Source organism: Cydia amplana, chromosome 22 (genome assembly GCF_948474715.1).
Source record: "Cydia amplana chromosome 22, ilCydAmpl1.1, whole genome shotgun sequence".
Classification (NCBI taxonomy): Eukaryota; Metazoa; Arthropoda; class Insecta; order Lepidoptera; family Tortricidae; genus Cydia; species Cydia amplana.
In genome coordinates this window covers 4,583,065-4,602,364 of record NC_086090.1, presented here as the reverse complement: position 1 = coordinate 4,602,364, position 19,300 = coordinate 4,583,065, and the positions used below count along the sequence as shown (strand labels likewise).

At 37.4% G+C, this 19,300-nt stretch overlaps 1 protein-coding gene across 2 annotated transcripts in view; it reads right to left on the bottom strand.

The window, feature by feature from the left end:
• LOC134658383 (protein pangolin, isoforms A/H/I/S) overlaps window positions 1-19,300 on the bottom strand; it is a 227,915-nt gene that overhangs the window by 6,601 nt on the left and 202,014 nt on the right. For both annotated transcript variants that reach the window (XM_063514062.1, XM_063514061.1), the window contains exons 5-8: window positions 9,344-9,467; window positions 8,826-8,922; window positions 7,851-7,946; window positions 5,044-5,163 (exon numbers count right to left, since the gene is read on the bottom strand). In XM_063514062.1, the coding sequence (XP_063370132.1) occupies window positions 5,044-5,163; window positions 7,851-7,946; window positions 8,826-8,922; window positions 9,344-9,467 (437 nt within the window). The remainder of the gene's footprint in view (window positions 1-5,043; window positions 5,164-7,850; window positions 7,947-8,825; window positions 8,923-9,343; window positions 9,468-19,300) is intronic.

Sequence of the window (19,300 nt, the reverse complement as noted above, 5' to 3'; positions counted from 1 at the left end):
CTACTTCACGCTCCACATGGCGACCCAGCCGCGTGCGGTGTCGCAAACAGAAATTTTAACTGTATCCGAATAAGAATAAGTATTTAATTTATAAGTTCTAAAATGATAATATGATACACTGTCATTACAGTTACCGAGAGAGGGGCTTAGTGGCTATTCATATCGATAGTTTAAATTATAATATCTACCAAACTCAATTCTTAGATATAGTTTTTAAAACTTACCTACGAAAGTTTTAATTCAATTGTAAATTCTGGAAAAGACTCAAGTTTCCTAATTACAGAGCTACCTTTTTAAGGAACATAATTTATCATCATAATGTTCGAGGAAAATAGTTGTCACTTTTAATTTCCATTTTTGTCACCCGTCACCCAATCATAACTGCGCCGGATCAATATGCTAACGAGACACACAGACAGACAATAAACACATCCGGCTGGAAATAGACGCGTTTCCTGCGCGCGCGCAATAGACAACGCATGTTGTTTATGGCCGGCACATGTAACTTTGGAAACGTCTTAAGTTAATATGGGAGTGGTATGGAGATACGTTAATTTGAAAGCGCGTTGTTTACGACTACTGTTGGCTACTTTGTAAACGTCGTACGTTAATATGGAAGTCGTAAGGAGATACGGCTATTTGAAAACGCGTGTTTATGACTGCCGTTGATAACTTTGGAAATGTCGTATGACCTACGGAAATCGTAAAGAGATACGTCAATTTGAGAAGGCATGTTTACGTCTGTAGTAAATAAGTGTGTAAACCGCGTAAGTGACTGACATTTGCATGGAGATATGATGTTTAGAAAGGCATGGCAGTTGCGCGTAAAAAAATCAGGGTACTTTATAGAAGGTCCGAACTGACTCCGAAGGAATATCAACTTTGTGCAGGCATGTTAAGAATGATTTTACAATGGCAGGAAGCAATTTGAAAGACTTGCTACTTATTTTCAGATGTGACAATGATAGGTTAAATATGTGGTCGATCTTTTATGCGTAATAATTAAGTAGGCACTTTTTTCGATGGATTTTAATTGGATCATAGCCATAAAATGTGTTCTATAAATTGATCTCTTTTATTCTCGATTACGTTAAAATAGTATATCCATTTCCATTAAGGACTATAGTCATTTATTTTAAAAGCAACGTAACTTTTAAAATATACATTCGAAACTCGTTCCAAAAGCATAATTAAGCGACAGTTTAATAAACTACAGAAACTATTAAAAATAATTGTAAAACCAAAGAATGCTGAAAAACGACTTCCCTCTCCGCCCAAAACCAAACTTTATTTTAAAGGCGGTAAAGCTAAAATTAGAACAAAACACAGAAGGACATAAGTGCTTTATTTTTTCTAACAATATATGCTTTTTTAAGGTTTAAAATTATAGTTTATCATAGGCGTTTTCAGTAAATTACTTCGAGGAACGCGTTCGAAGTCTGAAATACGCCTTCCGTCGGTTGGATTTAAAAATGGAAGAAAAAGCACAATGCGTACGCCCGCGCAGCGCCGAGCGTCGTGGAGATGATTATGACGGATGGTCGGCAGAAACACGGGGAATGTTCAAATATTAACATAAAACTTCGTTTAACCTTTCATGTGTGTGGTGGTCAAAAATGGTTTAAACCTCGGCTGTGCTGTATTATAGCTTTTTTTGTATCTGATTTTTATTGAGGCTTTGGACACTCTAGTCTAGGTGAACATGTCAGCCTCATTGTATTATAGATATAGAACCGAAAATATCGTTCCCTAAAACATGCATTAAATTATTAAAAATTCGGCAAACAATTAAAAACAGACAAGAGGTCAATACATGACATATCGTCTTATATTCATGTTGTTTTCACTTAAATTACTAAGTGATTTTACACGTTTAAAAAAATACTATTTGTTGTATGAGCTGTAGACCGCGTTTACATCTACCATAATAAAAATCAAAAACTGAATCGATATGTTTCCAAAGATTTCTTCCCACATTGAAACTGACACGCTTCACGCTCGTTTGGGCAATATGTACGAGTAGGTATACTATTTTGAAGATAATATGATACGAATATATTTTTGGAGTGTTCCAACTAAACAAAGAACTCACTTATTTTAGTCAATTGAATAAAAATGACGGTTTCCGGTACCGAATTCAAACATAAAGCAAAATCGTAGAAAATATTATCAACTAAGTGCGAAATTCCACAAATAAACATAACTTTACCAGAACAACGACACCACAAAAAGCACGCACAGATCGCGATAGCCGTGTTTGGTGGAGATGGTATCGCTGCAGACTGTACCGTTAAGTGAAGGCGTCATATATCATCTTAATTAAATTTCTCTGCCACCGAGTTATTTACATGAGTACTGTCGGGGACTGAAGTGGTAAGTGTAAGGTTTTATTTTATTGGTGATCGCTGACGTAAAATATGAAATTATATGGCTGTATGATCTATTTGAAGAAACGTTGGCTCGTTTGGTGGATGATGTTCGAAGTATCGCGGGGCACTTTTGGATGAGACTAGACTAGCACAGGACCGGGACAAGTAGCGTACACGAAGAGAGGCCTATGCTCAGCAGTGGGCGACCGAAGGCTAAAATGGTGATGATGATGATGATGATGATTACTTAGTTAATCGTGGTAAGTTCGTCTTAGATTAATTTTATACAGCGCAAGCGAAATTTCGCTTTTTTTTGTATTTTTAATCCTTTTTTCATGGCTATATGCCATTTTATTTCAAAGTAAGACAAACTTGAAACAGAAATCAGAAATAGGAAATTTATTTGCTTTAAACTTGTAAACTAATTGTTTTCATGCAAGTACTTGTTTTTTAATTTGACGACGTAAAACCAACGATTTTTGACACGCCTGTACCCAGGGACTTGAAATTAAAAAGGTTGTTTTGAATGTCGTAGGTGTTACTTTGGTTAAGGTAGCTCTTTTTCTTACTTGACGTGGAAAGAACTTTTGAGTTTTAATTAATTAACTTTAACCCTTTCATCGCCAAAGACGTCAACTGACGCGCGCCGCTACGGCCCAATATCAACCTTCGTGCATTCCGATAAGGTTCACGGTGACGCGCCGCGCACGATAGGCGTGGCGTTCAAAGTGTTAATACTATTTTTGCAACCGAAAGTTGACTAAATTAACATGATGAATTGATTAATAATTTAATACAGCCTAGTTCCCAGGTTATTAGTATATAGTTAGTTATAATAGTTTCATTAAGTTTAATGATACCATATTTCACACATATGCGAATATCTTTTGGAAAGTACAAATTATTAATTTGACCTTAAATTACTGCCATTTTTTAGTACTCCGTACAAAACTTTGTTCACGGAACACTTATTTCTGTATGTAGTTACAGATATGAATAAAAAAATGTATGAAAATAAATATCAGCCATATTAGATACGTCAAATATTAGATATCGAAACGATATGGACTGGTCAAACAAGTGTCAAAAGTGACGTTTTTGTTAGAATAAAGTTCGAATATGGCTGTATAACTTGTATAAGTACTCCATTTGTCAAGGACAAATATTGTTTTTTTCTATAATTTCGAATCATAATTTTGGAGCAGTTTTACAGTAGTCCAATAATATAAAAATATTTTTATTAAATTTACTTAAAAATCGTAATTACCCGTTTAAAATATGTCATAGCGTAAATTACAGCGTGCAGCGTACGTTTAACGCATCTGTCAAACGGTTGCTTATCTCTGATCGCAGGGGTGGACGCCGTGTAATGTGCGCGATACCATCGCGCCCTGACTGTAGGGTTGACAAATGGGGTTTGAGCAGTAAAAAATTCAAAATATGGCGTGATATGTTAATTTTTGCACGACAGACTTACCTACTTTGGTAGGTTTTAACTTGTAGGTAATACCTACTTTGAAAGAAGAGTTTGAAGTGATAATTTTAAATGGACTCGTTCAAAGTTAAGCGCCTATTTATTTTATTACCCTATTTATGCAAAAATAATCGATCTTCGCTATCGTTAAACATCATTAAAATGCAGTGTTTATAAAAATTCAATTAATTTTAAGTAAAAGCAATGAATAATTTAGCATTGCGAAAAAATGTCTCTAATATAACAAATAGTGCACTGAAAATGGGTTAAATCTAACACCTGACCAAAATTCCTAATAAAAACACCAGTAAATTAAGATTTTTGAATCATATCACATCGATTCTTGATGTTCTCTAGGCGTGAGACGATGTCTACAAAGCAATATAAACCATGTTTACAATTTGTCACTCAAAAACATCACACGGACCAACCCTAGTTAAGCAGGGGTCGGTAACAATTGGCTCGCGCAATAACAAAACGTTTTAAAACTCTGTCATTATAATTTCAAATACAATGCACTCCGGAACCGGATTATGAACGCGTGCTCTACCGAAAGGTGTAATTACGTTTGATCGCTCAGTTTTTTTTAATGTAAGTAAAATGTTTTTAACAACATATATTAACAGCTATGTTGTTGGCGGTGTTTAAAATAATTATTACATCAGTCACTATTATTTTTTAAAATATTTGTAGTTCAATTATAAATCACTGTATTTTACAAAAAAAGGTCAAATAAAACAACACCGACCAACAACATACCAATATCGATTTGTTTAATATTCTTCTTCTGCAAATGACCGCATTGGTACAATCATTTCTATCATCCAATTATACATGTCATACAATTCAGTCGTTTTAGGTGTACGTTAGCTATGGCTAACTGACAAGGATTCTGATGTTAATTTTTAACAAGCAGAAACGTCTGCGAACAATGATATAATCTTAGAATAAATCTAAAAGTGGAAAGATTACTGTCTTGGGTGAGACTTGAACTCACGGCCTCTGGATCGATACTCCAGCGCGCTGCCATCTGAGCCACCAAGACCTCATCCATAGCCAGCAAACCCAAGACAGTATTTTTTCCAGTTTTAAATTTATTCTAAGCTTAAGGATTCTAATGGTCCAGATTTCTCGACATAAGTTTGTTTACTCCACAACCATCTTGACAGTTTTAATTGATTATATCACATAACAACTTACCTCGCATACCGCGCGTGGTGGGACTCCAGGTCAGCCTTGGAGGGGGGCGGGGGCACCAGCGCGGGGCCCAGACCGAGGCCTAGGCCTCCGCCCAGCGTTGGCGAAAACCGGTACAGTTCACTGCGAATGCAAACATATTTATGACAATACGTAATAGGATACCTAAATAAAAAAAATTGTAAATAAAAACATTCTAACAGCTCATGAGTTCATAAGTTATAAACCAAGATAAAGCACTGTATATAGTAGAATCACTAAAATATATCTTAGTCTTAGTGTAAAATAAGGGTTTAGGCCTTGGTTTCAGAATGACGCCGCACGATGCGTATATACATCGTCACATCTTCCACGGGAGACCAAGGCCTAAGGAAGCATTGAATGCATAGTATTTATTTTGGTGCTTCTACTATACCGAAAAAAATTCAGATCTAAAAAATAAATTCAAAACCGAAAAATCTAACTAATCAAACGCTTGCTGCAAATATTTTGTACTAAAGCCGTTTACGTCTGTTTAGCATACTTGGATCGAAGTCCAATTTAAGCATTGTTCTTCAGTATGAAAGAGTTATTTAGAACCAATCAGAGTAGTGTCATTGATAGGACATCATCTTTCTCCTGGGAGCCTGGGGTCCGCTTGGCAACTAATCCCAGTAATTGGCGCGGGCACTAGTTTTTACGAAAGCGACTGCCATCTGACCTTCCAACCCCGAGGGTAAACTAGACCCGTATTGGGATTCCGGTTTCCTCACGATGTTTTCCTTCACCGAAAAGCGACTGGTAAATATCAAATGATATTTCGTACATAAGTTCCGAAAAACTCATTGGTACGAGCCGGGTTCGAACCCGCGATATCATTGATAGGACATAAATAGACATAATATTTTCTCAGGTAGACAAAAATAACTACTTGAATAAAGAAGTGCCAGTTTTTGCGCATTCCAAGTGCGGAAATTCTCCGAGTTTGCAGAAATAACTTCTGTAGCAAACAGATCTCAGAAGGAAACAAATTGAGATCGTGACTAAACGTTCTGACAACTTGCAGACATTGGCTCATTGGCTGGAATGGGAACAGTGCTTAAATCGTCCTTAATGTCGCAAGAGCAGTGGCGATGCCAAATTCTCATTTGTCCTATATGCTTCAACTATAGGTAAAAAGCTCTATATAATGGTTCTTTGTATGTGGGTGCTAGCTAACTAAACTGACGGTATGTTTAGAACACGATCTCGATAGCTGTCACCTTTTTAATAGACTATAAAAATGAGACAACGTAATTAGTATCAAGATGAGAGCTATCTAAGCTACCGCACAAAAAGCAACAAAAAGTGACAAAGATTTCTTTAAGAAATAAGTTTTCACTTCCGCAGAACCACCGATACACATTTATCATAATTCTGGTACTTGTATCTCTGACTGGGGCCCGTTTATCAAAAGCTTGTAACTTGTAATACAAGTGGAAGTCCCTTTCTAACAAAAGCTGTCAAAAAGTGACATCCGCTTGTATTACAAGTTATTTACAAGCTTTTGAGAAACGGGCCCCTGGTGTCTAATAATTCTGTTAGTGTGTTGATGGTTCTGGTTCTCTAATCACCTAATGGAATACCCGTAAATAACTACGGTCACGTTCAGTGCTCGTTCTGGTCACCATAAGCCACCCTTTCACTTTTAAATCAGAGTACGGTAGCTTTCGATCATGTTCCAACTCTTGATTCAAAGCTACGTAAGCCAACAACATCAAAGACATACAGGAAGGCGCAGTGGGGTAGCCCCTCCGGCCAGCCCGCGAGCGGAGACGCCGGCGACGGAGGCCGAGCTCCCGCGGTGGTGTACCTTGGGAGAGGCCTATGACCAAGTCAGATATACACGGAAGACAACACACTATCCTGTTCCCGAGAGTTAAGGACGATCGTGTATATACGATGACTAGCTGGCCATAGGCCTCTCCCCGTGAATTAGAGGCCGAGAGGAAGGAATGGAGGGGAAGTGACAGGAGGCGTGACTTTAACCTTCTCACGACTGGGTTTCAAAATTTGCCAGCTTACATTTTATTCTGTCAGATTGACAGAGTTAAGGCCAATAGTCCTGAGGCATATACATATACTGCGTGTAGGACACCGCCGGTCGTCAGAAGGTCAAACATTTTCCGTGGAAAGGAGAGGTTTGTCCCCACCCTAAATGTATTTCGGAGAAGATGGACCTTGGAGTGTAATTTTTCCTCTGTGATTAATAATTAAAATTATGGACTATAATTCTGCGTCTAATCAACTATCGGGAACAGGAAACACATTAGAATCTAAATTAAATTTGAATCCCAAGCCAGTTTAAAACTTAGAGAATATAAGGTGAATTATTTAGACCAATTGGCAGTTTCGAGAACTGATCGGCTTACCTACTCACGACACCGGCTCTGTATGGTAATAAAGCTATATCTTACAAACAATCAGTAGTCGTAATACAACCACTGTTAGACCTTATGTGTTGTTATGAACCACAAATGGGAGGATCATACTAAGCTTATGGTTATGGCTATATATGATACGGTAAGAGTTATGGAATTCTAATGAAGTTGATTTACAATTATTTGCTTAAAAGATACTCAAATATGAGCTTAAGAGCTCTAAGTATTAGACGACGCGCGAACTAGCATGCGATTTAAGTTACATTGCGGGCTATTCATGTTTCATGTTACATCGCATCCGATTCAGCTGACCGATCAAATACCGCAATGTAACCAGCGGTAAATTCTTTCATTTTTCCTTGAATTCAAAAATTTCTAACTCTCAACTAGTAGGTGGTGAGTGAAGCTTACCTCGATAGACTAGAAGTGGAGATCGGCAGCGACGTGGGGTACGGACTTCGGAAACTGCTGGCCGCCGAGGATATGGGGTACATGCTCGGGGTGTGCCTGGACGGAATATATTCATCATTATCATAGCCGAACTACTGTAAGGTCAGCCAGGGCAATAGCAACTAGCAGTTGCTTAGTCTTAAAAATACAGCAAGTGAGTCTAGAGTAGAGTCACTTAAAATTTAAGGTGTAGGTATTTAATATTCAGCCGTGGTATATTTAATATACCACGGGTGAACTCTCTTTTATGACTGGCGAAAGTGTGCCATAAATATAAGTGGCTCTAGCTCTATACTTACTTCTTGTATTTCTAAGAGTAGTTGCATTTGCCCAATAGTTGCAATTGTCCTGGCTGACCTTATAGGTCAACAGGCTTATTAACACAAACTTCAATTGGGTTAGGTAGGTCTTATTTTAGGTTTAATTACACAAACTTCATTCACGTGGTTTAATAAGATTCAAGTAAATTCCGAGAAGTATATAATTAAGTTTCCAAAGTTGAAGGCTCGAGTAACAGAAAAGAACAGCGATAGCTACTCTGTATTCAGATAAATTTCGACTACTCGAGACTTCAGCTTTGGAAATCTTAAATCCTTCTAAGAATATTGAAGAAAGGGATTAGTACTTAGATCTCAAATCATTTTATAAAACCAGACTTAATTTTTACAAAATTTATTTATTATTAGTCTATAAAGATTTATAAAATGGACTTTCTTTAACTACAGATTTTAGAATACATAATTATTAAGATACCTACGATCTGAATCTGGTCAGTCTTCTTTTGAGATAGGAGTTTACTCGAATGTGTTTGGAGTTATAGTCAAATACATTCCTACAAAACCAAAAAAATTCAACACAAATAGACGCTAGATCTTAAAACAATCGATTCCCACCCAGTTTTGAGGCTGAATTGTAATAGACCTGAAGTGTACTCACCACGAGGCCGCCACTTGTGACATTTCCGGACTGAGCATGGGGTAGGGGTAGGTGCCCCCCGGGAAAGGGTACATGGGTGTCCGCGCCAGCCCTGCCGCTGGAACGAAAGGGTCGTCAATTCTGTACCTTCATCATATTTTTAAGTAACAAAGATTCGGAATGTAGGTAGTTTTGACTCTTGAATTGGAGGTTGAAATAATAAAGTTTTCGTTGGAGTACATTTTAATTCGGATACGTGAAAAAGAAAGCATGAGTTATGGTTTATGATGATCTATGAATGTTTCTAGGTAAAGCTAGATGTAATATATATTGTATTGTCAATATATTTTGTAAATAAAACAATCTCGAAGTAAATATTGATGGTGTATTGGCGCAGTCGGTAGGATTGAGAAACATATAGGCCAATGCGAGTTTTAGTTATTCGATCTGTTTACGATATGATACATATAAGTATCAAATCGGATAAGGGAATCGAAGCCTGTAAGATTTTAAAGATTTTCTCAAATGTTCGTACTCACCAAGTTTGGAGTCTAGCTGGTAAGGCGGGGGAATGCCCATGTGAGCCGGGGGAGGCTGCCCGAGGTCGCCCCCTGGGCAGAACAGGGATAAACTGCCACCGGCTGGTAGGCCCATCTTGCTCGCCTGAAACAAAGGAAAGAACAATTATTGTCACGTAAATATATAAAGGCACGATCTTGACGTCTTTCGGGAAGATTGGCCTAATATTGCCATAGAACGAGACGCTTGGACGAAAGAGAGGGAGGCCTTTGCCCAGCAGTGGGACACAACAGGCTAACAAATAAATAAATAAATATATAATGACAGAAATGTGGAGATGGAAGAAATGTTGTGTTTCATATGATTACATATGTGACACAACTAAAAGGGTAAAAGTTAAATAAGGGTAACATTCCATTTCTGACCGCAGCTGCACTACTGGTACTGAACGCGTCGCTGTTACTGTCAATTTCCATAGTAAAATGAACAGTAGTGCAGCTGCGGTTGGAAATGGACTGTCACCTTAACTGTTCGCAAAAACCTACAACAGAAATCTACAGTAAAGATTTATAAAACTATCAGTCGCTTCTAACGATATAAAAGCTCTAAACCCGTATAAATATGTATAAGGCGATAAAAACAAAGCGCCCACTCTTTCAATAACGCTTCAAGACGTGTCATTAGCAGCAAATTGGCGGGACGTATAAATTCGTCCGCCATCCGCCACCCGCCCAATTATGCAAAATGGCGCCCCACAAGCACCATCCAGCTCCATCCAGCGGAGTGTCTCACCTCTAATTAAACAGGAAACTTCTTTCCAACACTCCATTATACGAAATAAACGACACGCCGCGACAAAAACTCATAACCGCTTTAAAGAGCTAGAATTTTTAAAGAGCTCATTTAAGCTGACAAACCTTTAAATTTGAAGAGCAGGAACTGCTTATTAAGACAATAATTACCAGAAACAAAGAGCCCCACTAATTAATAATAAAACACGCACAAACAAAGAGGCCATTCACGCTCGGGCCTGAAAAAAAACGAACCCGAACGGTGGTCGAAAAACGACATGCGAGGTCGGAACAAAAAGGCATAGACAATGATGACAGTCGACGCATAATGCGGGAGCGGGTTCTTAATTTGAAAATATTTCCATAATAAGATTTGTCTATGCGGCCAGAGACAAAAGACGAGCGCGCTTTGTTCGAACGGGCCGTTATACTTTAAAAATTAAAACAAGCAATTAGGCATTCAAGTTGGAAGGACTTTCTAGAAATCTCACAATCACGAGTTTAATGTAATTCATGTTATTTAATCATAGTGAAGTGTATAAACGACCGGCAATAAATAAAAATCGTAAAGAATACTATTTAACACTAATTTCTTCGTCACGCATTCTGTAGGTTGACCATGGTTTTAGTAAACATTAACATATCAATATTTTCTAAATAACTAATCGTTTTTGGGAGTTGAAAGGTAGTAACGTAAAAAAATACCATATTCGTCCATGGCCAAGAGTTAGAGCAGTTTTTGTTGAGAGCACACGTATAGAACGTAAAAAGTTAAAGCAATTAGGGCGACACATATCTTTGTCAAGTTACATTTAACAAGTCTACTAAATGTATGAATATCATAATTGAATTAGCTAGCTCGTTCCTTGCATTTCACCTTTTCAGCGCGTTCATTACAGGTGGAGAGGCCACTGAAGAGGGTAGTTATTGAAATCGCATGAAAGCGTGACGTTACGGCGACAAGCCAGTCTCTAATTGGGACGGCGGTCCATCGACTGATACTTGAAAATTGAATAGCTTGTTAACGATGTTGCTAGCCGAGAATTCGCGAGTGGCTTCTAACAACATGTACGGTAGGGTCGCCATTTATACGTTTTTTTACGGACATGCTGGGAATTTTGAGGGATTTTTTATGCTATTTTGATAGGTGCACAGACATAGCTATACTTGTTCAAGCAAATCTTGTAAGTAAAAAAAGGCGCGAAATTCAAATTTTCTATAAGACGATATCCCTTCGCGCCTACATTTTTCAAATATGATTTTCTACTGACGAGTTCTGCTTGACCATGCATGAAAAAGTCAATAATTTAACTCAAAACAAGACAAAAGACATTGAAAACCTAATTTTCACAATTTTTCTGACGAGTAATTTTGAGATTAAAGCATGGATTAAATTGAAACATTTTCAATATAGAAAAGTACCGGTCACTATAGATAATTATACATGTCACTGCATGATACGGTCATATACCGCGGGATCCATATTTAATTAGAAAATAATTTGAAAACAGAAAAAATAATAAAACAAAATGATAAATGGTAACCCTAGTCCGAGCCCTTTGCCATTTAGAACCTAACCCGGGCCCCGGGGCTCGAGAAAATGGGATTTTCTGCGCGTGACGTATAAATGTTTGTAATTTCTCGTGCTCAATTCAATTTATGAACACGATTATATAAACTTATGTACTTATGAGGTATGTATTTTGAATCTATACACAATGAAAATGGATACTGTATTCGAATGATAATTCCGTAGAAATGAAAAGATGGTAGATGGACCAATTTCTTTTAAGTTGGACACCCCATTTTTTTTTGGGAAGTTTTCACACGTTTTATTTTGTTCATTCCTTTACCGTCATACAAATTCTACGGAAAATGTTAACGAAATGAAAAATCAGGGGACATTTTTTTCCTATAAGTTCGTAAGAGCTGACTGATAATAAATAAAAATGTACCAGCAGTAGTTTTCCTTACAAAACGTTTCTGAGAAACGAATTGTACAGGTAAGTAATACGAATGTAAAAATAAGTTATCCTGCATAATATTATTATAGGTACGTATCAAATCTAACATTTGCGACAAGAAAATTTCTCTCCGTGCACCGGCTTAGATCGCACACAATCACATCCTCAAAACATGCACATTTGGAAATCTTACACACACTACCCCTTTGGCCAATGGGGGCGCGGGGCGGTCTTAGGGTTGTGGGCGTGGAGGCTGCTGGTTGCCATGGCGACGGGAGGGGCGACCTTGTGCCTTCTTTTTGAGGGTTGCGAAGAAACTGATTGTTTAAGATTGGAACTATGGATGTGTGGTTTGGTTTAATGTTTATCATTTGATGGGAGTTACTGAAGTTTGGGAAATTGGTAGGAAATGTTATGATATTTCGCATGGTGACTTTCTAATGGTATGGTATGGTAGCCTAGTAGATACTACAACTATGGTCCACAAGTTCTAAATGTAAGTATCAATACCAATGTCCTTTTTGGTCGTGTTTGAGTTTTTTTTTTCATTTATAAAAATAATGGAGACATAAAATATATAAAAACTTTAATGCGCGTTTTCCCAGAGATAAGAGCCTAGCCAGACCGATTTTTCGCCCCCGAAAAGCCCCATATAGCAAATTCCATCGAAATCGTTACAGCCGTATCCGAGATACCCGAAATATATAAATATACAAGAATTGCTCGTTAAAAGGAATAGGATACATACATAATATAGATATGTATATACAAAAATTGCTCGTTTAAAGGTATAAGATTATGCCATAGAACTACGACATTAAAACGATAGTAATACCTGAACAAAGATATTCGAATTATAATTTTTAACTAGCAGAAACGTCTACGAACGATGCTATTAAGCTTAGAATAAATTTAAAAGTGGAAAAATTACTGTCTTGGGTGGGACTTGAACTCACGACCTCTGGATCGATACTCCAGCCATCTGAGTCCGTGAGTTAAGTCTTACCCAAGACAGTAATTTTTCCACTTTTAAATGTATTCTAAGCTTAAAGATATTCGAGTTTATTTTGGTCCATAGTTATAATTAAAATATAAATTATTACTGAGTGTTGAAACTGCCAGCGGAAAGAGTTACTGATTCTTTGTTTTTGTTATTTACTTTATACTTAGGTATAAAAAAATAGATAATGTTTTAAAGTGGCTCCATTGTAATTAATTAATGTAATACCAAGAAGTCCAAACAAGTGATAATAATTGATTACAGTAACCAAGCCGAAGTAATAGTGAATTTTTATCACATTGTTTATATAAACATTGCTTAATTATGTAGTATGTTGTAATACGTAGCGATTGTTGTAGTTTGACTTTGTAACCATTCTTGACACTGTTTAAGTGTTTATGTTAACTTATCTTAATGTATTTGTTTAATAGTTATCTAAACATTTATAGGTCGTATATTGACTACCGAACTTTACTTACAAACTGGAACTATGTAATAGCATAGAGAAAAAAATACATAGATTGCTCACTCCATACATTAGTTCTATTACCAAAAAGACTATTAGCATCTAGCATCGAGTAGCGGAACTATCAGTACTGCTACTTGACGATATATGTAGCACCGACCAGACAGTCTTATCTCAACAGCATGAGACTTTCCGGTCGCTGCTACATCTATTGTCAAGTAGAATCAGTACTGATAGTTCCGCTACTCGATGCTAGATGTAGACACTGAAATTAATAGTCTAACTGATGTATGGAGTGAGCACTCTTGTCTTACTATATTTCTTATGGTAATAGATAATAAAATATATTGATAATTCGAATAAATAAAAATTAGACATTTTTAAAACGATTAGGTAAAAAATAAAGTTGTAGGGAGATGAAATGACTAAATTGTTTAAAACGTTATTTTGTGTCGGATGATAATTATAAAAATAATTAACGATATCGGACCTGAACTTTGATTACCTATTAAGTTTGTGATTTATTATCAGATCTTTTTGTTTTGATCACTTTTCAATTTCTCAATTTGTTCATGATTATGCTAATGACAAGTTTATAATCTCTCTTAAAAAATAATCACTATTTCATTCTAATAATGTCTCTGGCTTTTACACAACTACGCAACGCAATCGATTTAAGAGAACATTTGGCACATATAATATAGAGGGCATAAGCCCTGAGGATAGACATATGCTATTAAATTTTACAACGAAACTTAATCGCGTATTTAAGTTTTAGGATTTACCTCCAACGTTTCGAGGACGGCGTTGTCCCCGAGGTCTCTGAGAAGACAAGGTCGCTGTACAATTTAATAATGTAAAAGTTTAAATCAGTGATAGACATGCTGTATTTTCTGCAATCTCTGTTGGAAGTGTGCGAAAACGACACACACCGAATCCCACGCAGAGCCGCGAGCACAGCTAGTTAAGCATACACAATACCTACAAATCCTTAAGCCCTTACAAAAACCAGACTACCCGCGTCGCAGCAATTTCTTATCCATATCCGGAATCGGTCCTTCGAGCCGGATGAGCTCCAGAACCTTCTAACGAGGGAAATCATTTCTGTATGTATGTATGGAAATGTAGGATTTTAGACGGGTTTATACTCCATTAGGCGAGCCAGTGGGTTTCTGCTTGAGAGGATTTCTTTGTTCGGTTGCATTTGGATAGGGTCACAGAATAAATAATAGTACTAGGTACAGAAGATTCACTCTCTAACTAAACGCGTTTATTACGGCAGATGTGACCGCTAGGTGGCGCAAGCGCGAGCAGGCGTCCGTTCCGTGGCGGTGCGCGGCAACTACTATGGCTAGACACCAAAATTGGCGTGGGCCACGTGTACTTGTAGGTACTTGTAGCGACGCGACGAAATCGCGGAGTGAGCTACGCCTGATAACCCTATGAAAGTTATTGTTATATTTTAAAGGTACACTATACGTATGGAATTAGGATAAAGACGTTCTAAATAATTTTACGCAACTTTTTTTTCAGGCCCTAAATAGGCGGTATTTAACAACTTATTTTTTTTTTAGATTAATTAAGTAATTATCTAATTTTAAAGCGCTTACGTCGATCTATTTATTTGTTCAGTAAGTTAATTGAATTTTCTACATTGCAAAGAAATACATAAAAGGAACTAGGTACATATTTATATTGATTTCTTTAGCTACCGGAATTTCACCCTTCCCCTTCCCTGTATTTCCGAATAACCCGACATCAAAAGTACTATGCGCATATTACATTCAGCCAACATATTATATAATCCAAACATGTTACATACCTATTTGAATATATAGGTAACATTATATTTGAATGCTTATAAATATAATGGTTTTGACAATATCTTCCACTCCATTTGTAAGAGAAGTTAAGTAAATATACACATAAATTATTCTATTGGCAATATGGGCATGTCTTGACATGAAAAAATCACTAACAACATGATCAGATTAAGTAGGCACATATTTTAGTTGTCAAATCGAGACATAATGTTTCAAAATATTCAAATAATGTCTTTCCTTTGCAAAAATATATTTTTTTAATCTACCTAAGTGGTAAAATCTCAATCAGATTCATACAAACATAACAGGTCCCTACCTATCATTTTCATAAGATTACACCAAATCGTCTCAAAATAAGCAAGCCGATTGGAATCGCGTTTTACAGTATCTCTAGCGCACAGAAAAGTATTTAGTTTTCCACAACATCATTAAGAAACAAAGAAAGACCCCTATTCTTAAAAAATATAATACACTTATAGCGATTTTCTTCAAAATCTAATCCTTGAAATCCGGGAGGGGGTGGTTCCGCAAATATCGGGGGGCGAGGTCGTCGACCCGGGGTATGCAGATCAATGGGGGTGAGGAGGAAAATAGGATCGGATTCTGTAAGTTTTTAAAGCCTTTTTTATACGTTGGCGACCTTTCTGAATATTATTTGAGAAGTAAGCTAAATTTACGGTTGAACTTACGTATTTTTAGTCTAAAAACTCACGTGTTTTTAGTCTTAAAACTCACGTATTTTTAGTCTAAAAAATGGAAGTTAGCAAGCTAAAGAACCTGGCTTTACCTTGTTACACGTAATCAGACCCTACACTTATCCTGGGAACGAAATTTTGGAAGTTAGTGAGCTTAAGAACCGGGCCGGAGCGGCCAAGGTGTTCACAATATCTGAACACGCACTCTAACGCTTTGACAATAGAGGCGCGTGTACAGAAATTTGTGAGCGCCTTGACCACTCCCATAGAGAAAAAAATACATAGAGTGCTCACTCCATACATCAGCTTTATTACCAAAAAGACTATTAGCATCTAGTATCGAGTAGCGGAACTATCAGTACTGCTACTTGACAATAGATGTAGCAGTACTGATAGTTCCGCTACTCGATGCTAGATGTAGACACTGAAATTAATAGTCTGAACTGATGTATGGAGTGAGCACTCTTGTCTTACTATATTTTTCTATGCCACTCCGATATATCTGATTGCGACTGTACCTTAGACGAAATGAAATAATACAGCTATCCTGTTTAGTAAGAGCTAAGGGCTAAGGGCTGAGGGCAATTATGTTTTTGACGGCTTCAGGAGAAATTGGACTGGCCGCCGTATTTACATTTAAGTCTAATTTATGTACGTAGTCTAGTGTATGTGTCTACATTAGTACAAAGGTATTTCAGTGTAAATCTTCACTAGGTACATAGTATAATCTGTCTGTCTGTCTGTCCCTACGTATGCTTAGATCTTTAAAACTACGCAACGGATTTTGATGGCGGTTTTTTTAATAGATAGAGTGATTCAATAGGAAGGTTTATGTATAATTTGTTAACCCGTGCGATGCCAGGGCGGGGCGCTAGTTTACTACTACACGCTTATACCTTTACACGTGATAATGATTTTTAAAATTGTTCTATAACAAATGTCAAAGGATGGATATTATTTGAAACGCTTATTTGTCTTTTATACTTTTAACCTTTTCCGAGGTTTTGAATTCACGAGTTTTTAAACCACACACACACGTGGTTCAAACCTCGGAAAAAAACACTCGAAAAATTCGAAAAGATGATTAGAAATTCGGTCAGGATCCTCATCATACAAATTTTAGTAAATACTGTAATGCAGTTTGCAATTATAATTACATTAGGTACATATTTATTTTGAAATCGGTCTAATGCAGGCAATCTTTTAAATCAAACTAACCCAGATTTGAAACATAATATAGACAAAATGACTCAGCCCCGCGTTAGCAGATAGAGATTGATGTTTCTTTGCTCATACCATAAATATTTCAAGCTTTCTTCTCTCTCTCACACCGTTTATAAGATAAAGATAGAAGTACTTTTTTGTTTTAAGCCTTGGAATTAAATGTAAAGAGAGCATTGTCGTTAAGAATAGTGGGCGAGTGGCTTAGTGACAGGATGGCATAGATAGTTTAAATACGCGTCTATATTGGGATAGGTATTTTAATGGCATTGGGATTGCAAAAACTATGCCCACGCCAATTCCTGGGATTAGTTGCCAAGTGGACCCCAGGCTCCCATAAGCCGTGGCAAAATGCCGGGACAACGCGAGGAAGATGATGATTGAGACTGCAAAATGCATGGCGCATTTTTTAAGAGGCAGGGAATAGGGTTGGAAACTGTCAAAGGCATATACCTATTTATTTACTTATATTAAACTTTATAGCAAATAAAAAAAGTACAACAGGCGGGTTTAATGCCTCAAGACATTCTCTACCACTTCTACCAGGTAGATGGCACCAGCAGCATAGGTTTTCCCTGTCTTTAGTCTTGTTCTATAAGGTTTAAAAAAAGGATTGTAAAAAATCTAGATATTGACAGGTAAACCTATGCTGCGCCATCTGTAAAATACTTCGACCCGTCGACCCATTGTAAAGGTCAGCAACGCGCATGATAAGTTGGAACTTTATTGAGCTTGAATATAATTTTCATACTCTTTGACATGTGTTAACTGTCAATCAAATAGTCATCTACTCAAAGGTTAACTGGAAGAAATCCCTTAATTAAAGGGATAAGTTCGCCTTTGTACTGCCAATCGTGTGCCATATATTTGTGTTCTGAGTTTTGTACAATAAAGAGTTTACACATACATACAAATAGTTGTCAAAAGTTGACGTTTGACAATTTAGTTGCCACAAAAAGTACCTAATGCAAAATTTAGTGCCATTTAGCAATTAATCCTTACGATTTCCACATTAATCCCGAATGCTAAAATTACTTCCACACATGGCATTAATTGCGAGACATACCACAAACGCGTCAGTTCAAGTGGCATCTTTTATTCTTATTCAACGCGGGCATCAAATTCTGTATCTTTAATATCCTTATCTGTTCATAACACTTGCACACTCGATTGCTCAGGGCAACCAGTTCTAACGGCTCGGCCACGACATTACGCGACTGGCGACGGCGACAGCGACAACCATAGGTGGGAACGGTCCGATCGCTGTGTCTCGCTCAATCTATGGTTATCGCTGCCGCCATCGCAAGTCGCTCAATGTCGTGGCCAAACCGCGCACTGAACGCAAGCGGCGTGCGGCAAATCAAGGCCATTCGTACATTGCGCTCGGCCAAATGTGGCTTTCCACAGAAGGGTCCTTATGTTTCAAGTCCAATAAGGACGTTTCCATCTGAAATTCCAATAGAAATTCCGATAAAACGGTCCTCATCTGATGGAAAGCCACAATTGTATGAACGGTGCCGCTCGACGCGCCGCGCGCCGCTTGCGTCCAGTCCGCAGCTTAAGTTTTATGAATTCTACTAAAAGAGAAAATTAAGTCTTCTCTAAAGTATCTCGAACTTCAACAAAGGGGCCCAAAAAAAGACATAGGTACTCGAAATGTTAAATTATTATACTCGTAGTGTCCGACCGAAAACGGATTTTTCGCCTGAAGCCGAAAGGTTCGGTTTTGCTCTAGTTTCAGTCGAAACCGAAACATGATATTTATACCGAAACCGCGATTTTGTTAGCCCAGACGGTGAAAGTGTTAAACCTCAAACTATTATGAAATTATGTTTAAATAAAACTAGCGCAGTCTGTGCTATCAAAATCGCTGCTAACTTAGCCTGGTCTTACGCTATAAGTTACATTGGATTGAGAGAGCAATCGACTCGCTTCATTCTTTAAGCTGTATGAATACCAACTGCGCTCCCCACATAGCATGAATCTTCCAGAAACTGGTACACCATTCAAAATTCAA